An 8,725-nucleotide genomic window follows, 5' to 3' on the forward strand; every position below is an offset into this window, starting at 1 on the left:
AAAAAAATGGTACAAATAAAGTGCCGCACAAGCAAAGCATGCAATGACTGTGGCCACTTTAACATTTAAAAGGATACTATGGCAAAGTTATCTCTTTCCTTACTCAAATTGATTTTATTTTATGAATACATGATTGACCTGAAGAATGAAAGCTATATCATACACTTGAACAATTATGAGCTATATCACGCTCGTAGACTCTAGGGGTGTGACCCTGGATAAAGTCTTAAGCCCCGTTCACACCAAGAACGATAACTATAAAGATAACTATAAAGATAACGATATTAGCGTCCACACCAGCGAACAATATCGTCTGTTTATTCTAAGCGCACATGCGTCTGCCGCTTTAAATTCTTGAGCTCGTTACAGCAGGATGGATTCTGATTGGCTGTCAGTGTTTTATCGTTCATCAGCTGGAAAAAAATCGTTTTGAAAGTGATCACAAAGATATCGTTCCTCTGTATCCTTATCGTTATAGATGTGGTGTGAACTATGCTATTCTTTAATATTGAGAACGATTTTTAGAACTATATCGTTATCGTTCTTGGTGTGAACGGGGCTTTAGTCTTTAGACCCCAAACTTTTTAACTGAAGTGAGCATATATAAATGAATGTGCACAATGAGTTATTAGATATTAAAAAGCTAGTGCTTAAACACTGGTTTCAAAGCAGTATTGTTGTTATGAGAGGTGGTCTGTGATTGGTCAGGATTTGCGCACCTGTATCTGGCTGTTCTGGCAGGCCAGGTGAAGCGGGGTGGCGCTCTGATTGTTGCGGGCGTTGATGTTGGCACCGTGGCGGGTGAAGAGAGACACTAGAGCTGTGTGTCCGTGCAGCGCCGCCACATGGAGCGGAATGAAGCCGTCAGCACTGCTGTTCACACCCACACCGTCCGGCTGCAGGTGGGCTGCTTTCTGAACACACACAGACTCACAGTTACCACAAAATGCTTCTAAATTCATATGAACCTACTTTTGTAGATTATATCAGAAACTGACTGCCTGGGCGCTAGGGCTGTCAAAATGGCTGAAAAACTAAATTCAAATGTTGTACGTAAATATTATCAGTATTCAAATTATATTCAAATTTAAAAGGCATCATTTAAATTGGGGGGGGGGACTTTTGGCTTCTCTCCTGAGGCCACAAGAGGGCGCACTGGTTAAAATATTACTAACGTTTATTCAAAGCAATAAAATAACACGACTATCTTTGAAAAAAGGGCCATGTTTAAATAATGTTTATAAACCAAATATAATTACTTAAGTTGCTTAAACAATTAAAAACAAAACAGCATCATGTACAGGTGCACCTCCAGACTCTGGGACCTTGATCTCCAAATGAAATGCAAAATTTACTTTCATCTGAAAAGAGGACTTTGGTCCACTGAGCAACAGTCCAGTTCTTCTTCTCCACAGCCCAAAAGCTGGTTCAATAACCATGGTGTTGGTGTGCTTGACTGGCCTGCAAACTCGCCTGACCTGAACCCCATAGAGAATCTATGGGGTATTGTCAAGAGGAAGATGAGAAACACCAGATCCAACAATGCAGATGACCTGAAGGCCGCTATCAAAGCAACCTGGGCTTCCATACCACCTCAGCAGTGCCACAGGCTGATTGTCTCCATGCCACGCCGCACTGATGCAGTAATTCATGCAAAAGGAGGCCCAACCAAGTATTGAGTACATGTACAGTAAATGAACATACTTTACAGAAGGCCAACAATTCACTAAAAATGTTTTTTTATTGGTCTTATGAAGTATTCTAATTTGTTGAGATAGTGAATTGGTGGGTTTTTGTTAAATGTGAGCCAAAATCATCACAATTAAAAGAACCAAAGACTTAAACTACTTCAGTCTGTGTGCATTGAATTTATTTAATACACGAGTTTCACAATTTGAGTTGAATTACTGAAATAAATGAACTTTTCCATGACATTCTAATTTATTGAGATGCACCTGTATGTATGCATGGTTTAATACAAAGGACCGAAAACCAATCACAGAGCACTTTTTTTTTATTTAAAAACATGTGATGCAGTGAGATGGGGTAAAACAACAACAACAACGACAAATGTTTTTTAATTTTACATGGCTTTCTCTTGCGAGACAAGAGTGCAATGCTGATAGATGCCCTTCTAGAAAATATGCTTGGTTTCAGTTTGGCCGTAAACAACATCATCTCCGCATTGATGTTCTCATTTTCCGCAATATTTTGAATGAACAGCGCAGCAGGGCTGCATCTAGTGAGTTCAACTGGATAGACTAACAAAAGCATTCAAATGCAACGACACATACATCGTGTTGCAAAATTTTTGCATTTGAATGTGCATTTTTATTTTAAATTAGACAAATATTCAAAATTCTAATTCATTAATTTTGTTGAGAACTTTATTTAGTGTGTAAAAAAACAGCTAGGATTTATTTGTTCAACATTTTATTAATTTAATAATAAGTAATGTAATAATATAATGTAATAATAATAAAAAAATACCTGAAGGCTATTGTTTTGATTTATTATTTATTCATAATTATTAATTTGCATAAAATGTATAAAAGTGTTAAATGAGTGTGTTCAGACCTTCTGTGCAGGTTCACAGCTGGGGCACTGACACAGAGGATGGCACAACTCTGTCTTAACTGGCACTGAATCTTCCTCTTCCTCCGGCTCCTCATCCAGCCAATCCAAAAGATAACACACCTAAAACACACACACACACACACACACACACACACACAATTACTGTCATTCTGTGTTGTTGTTATTATTATTATTATTATTAAACCAAGATTAAAGCAAGACAGAATCCTCTTTAACAAGGTTTATGTGACCCGGAATGAGCTCACCATCTGCACATCTCCATCAGCCACGGCTCTCAACAACTTCTCCACCTGTTCACCAAACACAGGACAGAGAAAATATAACGTAGCTGGGTGTCTGCAAGTAAAAATTACAACAATTTTCTCCAGGCACATTAATTGTTAAGTGATTATATGATGATAAAATGGCAATTTTAACTTAAATTTTCAGTCATTTTTGGTGCTGAATTTCCCTCTGAGCAAAGCTTGAGGGTTTGAATGCTTGAAAAATTTAAGACATAAATATTAGTATTGTAACCTGTAGCATAAAATAAATTGTAATGATCATGTATTGATTTTTTACACTATAATTGGAATTTACATCAGTGATATGTTTCTGTCTTGATTTTTATAATAAGAGTTAAAACATAAAACATAAGATTTTGAGATGACATTTTTGTCTTTGCATCTGCAGTCATTTGTGGTGCTTAATTTCGCTCAATAAGGGCTTATTTGATCTCATCTGGTCTTGTAACAGGAGAAGTGTAACGCTATGACCTGTCCTCCAGATGGTGGTGCTGTACCTCTTTGTGTCGAGTGCGTTCGGTCTCCGGCGGTGTGGCCTCAACACTGAGTGAAGACATGCTGGACATAGATGAACGCCTGCTGCTGCAGTCAGACGGCTGAGGAGAGCGACTCGGAGACTGAAAGCAGAAATGGAGACTGCAGTCTATCAAAAGGTCTGCTGCTAAAATACCTTCTCTGTAAAGATTCTCCAGGTCAGCACAAAATCATCCAATACAGTTATTTGTCTTTTCTGTTGCTCAAGACGTTTCGCAACTTGTCAGAATGGGTTCAACGGTTGAGACATGAATGAGTGGCAAAACATATACTTTAAGTGAATATATTACGTCTTAGGATATGTTCACACTTGCCGTCTTTTTTGAAGCTGCCAGCGTCTGTTTTACATTATAATCCTACGGAGTAAACCGTGTTTTCAAAAAAGTCCTGGGCGCTTTTTAAAACGCCACCGCCGGCGTCTTTTTCTGCAGCTCAGAACGTCTTTTCAAGTTGAAAAAAAGTTCAACTTTTCTGGGGAAAAAACGCCCTTTTGACAGCTGACCAATGGCAAGCGAGTGGCGAGTCCTTTCCATAACAACAAAAACAACAAGAAAAACGGAAAAGATAGCCGGCAGATTAGGGATGGGCGATATGGGCTTAAAAATATATCACGATAATTTCTGATATTTATTGCTATAACGATATCAATGACGATAATTTAGGGAATCCTGTTTCTTTAGAGAAAAGTATTATCTTTCCTATTTTTACCCAAAATAGGGTGTTGTGAGCATTACTGAGTACACACGTAATGTAATGACTGTTTAATTCATACTGGAAGTCGGAGGGCGCCCTTGCGCAGAAACTCCACATATGCGTAGTAGTGATGGGAAGTTCGGATCATTTTACCGACTCGGACCTTTGAGTCTCGTTCAGCAAAATGAACAAATCTTTTTTCGAGTCATTTCGTTCATTTTAGCAAAATACAATTAAAATGTTACGTGTTACTTCCCTAATATGTCTACTACTTACGCAAACGTTGATCACACTACAAACAATACAAAACTGCTATAAGAAACAGAAAAGATGAATTTATTGTTTACCTGAGTCTTCAGTCTATGATTAGCTCACCTCACCTCTTATCTGACAAGTCTTCGGGTTTGGGCGTATGAGGCTGTCACGTGAAGAATGAACGACTCAAACCCGAAGACTCGAGAGATGAACTAATCAATTCTCTTTCCGGCTCAGACGGCATTGGTTAAAGCTTATGGGGCTGTCACGTGATGAACAAACGACTCGGAAAAAAACGAAGACTCGAAACAGGTGAACTACTTGACTAATTCCAGTACAGAGCCTATAGGATGTTGCGCATGCGTGACTGAACGAATCACTCCCCGAGACGACTCGTTCTTCCCGAGTCACATTAAAGATTCGTTCAAAATGAACGAATTGTTCAAGAACGACCCACCACTAATGCATAGTAGAAGTAATGCTCCAGGAAGAAGCATCCAACGATCGCTGTAGCTGAATAAAACGCAGATAGAGAAATTTTAACTGAGGAAACCTGAAGACAATAAACATGCGATTGCACAAAATATATGGTATCTGTGTTCGTCAAGCAATCTTGGGTATTTTTAATAAGGATAAAGTATATTTATAATGCAATGCTAATCGACATAGCCTTTATCACTGTATATAATGCTATAAAATAGTATGATTTCTGCCTTATTCTGTGATACGAAATCACGTCTGATCACAAAAATAAGTTATTTCAAACACTCGAATATGTTATGAAGTTAATATGGAGAAAAAGCATGTCAATAAGTTAAAATATCTTTGTTGGACAACAGGTCTGTAAACGACTCGTACACATGTAAAACTGTGTTGCACACGTGCTACTGTAGTACATTTACTCAAGGCTCAGACCGATTTTTGTCGCACTGTACAGCCCTATCCAAACCTGCTCCAGATTGTAGAAGGAGCTGCTCAATTTCACGTCCGCCTTCCTTCACGTCAATCCACACAGTCGCACACAGAAATATGTCAACAACTAGACTTTATCGTTATTATCACGGGAAGACGAATTCTTATCGTGTGGAGAATGTTTACCGGTATATCGCAAACGATAAGATATCGCCCATCCCTACGGTAGATTAGTTCGTACTAGCACAAAACTGTATCTACCTTAAGTCTAAAATATGCCACAAACCGTGCATCATTCAACCGGAGCTCCTGAACTAAATTGTTGTAAGCACCATACAGTTTCCTTCCCCGTATAATGTCGCGCACCCACAAACATTGTTGTGAACCGACATTCTCCTCCCCGTTAACTTCAAAAGGCAACGCAAGAGCCAACTTTTTACTCTTTCTCAACATTTCTGCAGCATATAGCGCTAGGCTACTTTTGCAGCTGTTGTTATAGCAACAAAAGACGCCCTCGGCTGCTATTTGTAACCAAAACGCTACCAGCTTTTTATTTTACTAAAAAAGCACTTGTCAACTTTTTCTTGTCAAAAAAGACGCCAAGTGTGAAGGGGTTTGGCAGACAAAAAAAAAAAAGGGAATCTAACTGAAAGGATATTTGAACTCACCTCAAATCCACTTTCCCTTTTACTGGAGCCATTGTGTCTGCGCTCCAACAATGACAGAATCTATAGCACAGATAATACAACACTCACAAATGACTTCCTGCTGACACAGTGAAAGAACCGTTTGCTCCACGATTGTAGGTGTGTTAAAGCCACGAACTCTAACCTTGGAGTTGAGGGCACAGTGTAATGGAGTCTCCTTGGCTTTGTTGTGGATGAGGGTTGATGCTCCGTTCTCCAGGAGCACCTCCATGATGCCCTCGTAACCCCAGCGAGCGGCGATGTGCAGCGGCGTGTCTCCCTTATCGTTCTGAACGTTCAGTCGACAGGAGTGCAGGTCAAAGTACAGCAGCGCCTTCACACACTGAGACACACATTCACATCAAGAACGAAATATCGACATTACACACATCTCTACAGTTCATCAAAGAAACACAATTTTTAAGAAGCAAAATAACCTACTTGTAAGCTAAATATTCACAAATGTATTTTCTTCTATTAAAGGGGTCATGAACTGAGAAACCAAAATATAAGACACATAAGAGGTCAGTGTACTATAAAAACATCCTGTAAGTTTCAGAATTAAAAACTTTCTCTTATATTGAAGCCATTCTGCCAAAACGACAGCTCGTGGAATGTTCTACTCTATGATGTAATAGTGTGGATAAGCACTGCCTCCGCAGAAGATGATCAATGCCTGCTTCTACATCGCTGCCTGTTTAGCCCCGCCTACCGATTCTACGGCTGCGTTCCACTCTATGTTTTGACACACACTCGCGGACTTCCCTAAGCACTTCCCCTCGGGGGGAATCCCCACTACCATTTTGAAGTGGATGAGGGAAGTTTATATGGACAGACCCTCGAACCCTCGATTTTGACCGAAGGAGCAAGTCAGCTTCATATGCACACTTCAGGCCGCTCTGTAGACCACCATGCAACACGATTATGACGTCATCGCAGATCAGGTTTAATTTATCCCCACCCAAACAACTCTATAATATATCATTTGTTTATAGAATTACAGATCTTTTAACATTTATAACAGCCCAAGGATACCTATATACATATAGAATGCTGCACCAAAGAAATTCGTAAGGGGAAAAATGTAAACAATAAAACAGCTCCATAGCTAATTCTAAAGTGATAAAGGACTTAGGACGTTCCAATTCAGCCCATTCCAAGGGTTCCGCCAGTACTGGGCACTCATGCCACGCAATCCATGACGTACATCCTAGGGGTGGGAGAAAAAAAAACCGGTGCATCGCGAATCTCTCTTCAACTATTCTGAATTGATTCTGAATATTTCAGAATCGATTCTGAGCTTGTTTTTTTTTCTGCAAATGGCACGTTTGCGCGCTAGAGACGCAGCGGGCTTCATTGCACAGAATTTGCACTGTGAGACACGGGCACATTGCTTGACAGTGTGTGCTTCCACCCGCCGTGTTTTACTTTAGATATGCATTGATTAATTTATGCAGTATGGAATGCAGTACTATTAGATGCACGAAACTCGCGCACTTACAGACTTTCACGTGAGCTTTGTGTTTGTTGTCCTGAAGCTCGATCGGGGCTGCGGTTAAATGCACTTGCATATACTTTTATATGACATTGATGTAAATACAGTCAGTTATGTTTTCAGAGAAGGACAGAACATTTGATATATATCGAAATAGATCTGTGCACAGGGGTGTGAAGTAACGAATTACAAATACTCACGTTACAGTAATTAAGTAGTTTTTATCAGTAATTGTACTTTGAGTAGTTAAAAAATTGTGTACTTTTACTTGAGTACATTTTAAGTGATGTATCGGTACTTTTACTCCGCTATTTTCCTCCATTTGTGGTCGTTACATGCTTATTTTTATTATATTTTTATCAATCAACGTGATTGGATAGAGAGTAGTAGGTCTCATGACTTTCGTCAAATCAAATTGTGCATAGAAAACTTTAATCGCCAACTGTTTATCATGGCTGCTGGAAGTGCATTCTTCAAGCATCAGTTCTGTCGCATCTTCCTCTAACTTAATATGTTAAGGTACGTTTCGGATTTCTGCTTACTAAATGATTTGTATATAGGCTATGCTTGCTATCTACACGGCCTGGAATTTGGTGAGAGGTTGCGGGTATTGCATACAGTGTTAACTCCTGCAAGTGCCACGTTCAGTAAATTCCCCTCTCACTTATGAGACGCGCGAGCTGCGCTGCCTCTCTCTCTCTCTCTCGCGTGCGTTCTGCAGCAGTCACTTGGGTAAGTCGTTGTTGCTTGTTGCACTTGTTGACTTTTGATGAGTTTGAGTGATGCGCGCTGTGAAAAAGTGTGTTGGAAACAAATTGAGGACCAAATCTGCACCTTATTGATGACCCGCGTGGCGTTAATATACTGCATCTGTGCCAGCGCGTGATGTAATACATTTTCCTTTGAAAAAGTTTCCCCAGAAATACTTCGCTGTTTAATGCATTTTTCCTTACAAATTGTATTATCAGCATAACAATTCGAGTAAATGTGTAAAAGGTATGGCATGAATTTGCCATCCTTCTGGAACAATGTGCATTTATGTTAAAAGTGTAACATAAATGATCAAGTTTAGTTAATTTTATTTCTTTATTGCAAAACGCTCAAACTGGCACCGTTTTGGAGAGAAATGCGCTCTCATTTTAACCCATATCACGGTGTGTGATGCTGAACTATGAGTTTCTAATGGTGTTTGTATTTTGCACTGTTCTAAACATTAATATTTTATGTGCAACAACAGCATGCTGTCTCAGTGGCCTTACACATGATTT

General features: G+C 39.5%; 1 protein-coding gene across 1 annotated transcript in view; it reads right to left on the reverse strand.

Moving 5' to 3' along the window:
* Window positions 1-704: 704 nt before the first annotated feature.
* Window positions 705-8,725, reverse strand: part of LOC107559143 (ankyrin repeat domain-containing protein 27-like) — a 45,614-nt gene continuing 37,593 nt past the window's right edge. Inside the window, exons 18-23 of the mRNA XM_016242878.1 lie at window positions 6,108-6,305; window positions 5,945-6,004; window positions 3,380-3,499; window positions 2,844-2,888; window positions 2,578-2,697; window positions 705-914 (exon numbers count right to left, since the gene is read on the reverse strand). Coding sequence (XP_016098364.1) covers window positions 705-914; window positions 2,578-2,697; window positions 2,844-2,888; window positions 3,380-3,499; window positions 5,945-6,004; window positions 6,108-6,305 — 753 coding nt within the window. The remainder of the gene's footprint in view (window positions 915-2,577; window positions 2,698-2,843; window positions 2,889-3,379; window positions 3,500-5,944; window positions 6,005-6,107; window positions 6,306-8,725) is intronic.

This window comes from Sinocyclocheilus grahami, unplaced genomic scaffold (genome assembly GCF_001515645.1).
Source record: "Sinocyclocheilus grahami isolate Dianchi unplaced genomic scaffold, SAMN03320097.WGS_v1.1 scaffold675.1, whole genome shotgun sequence".
In the NCBI taxonomy this organism is placed as follows: domain Eukaryota; kingdom Metazoa; phylum Chordata; class Actinopteri; order Cypriniformes; family Cyprinidae; genus Sinocyclocheilus; species Sinocyclocheilus grahami.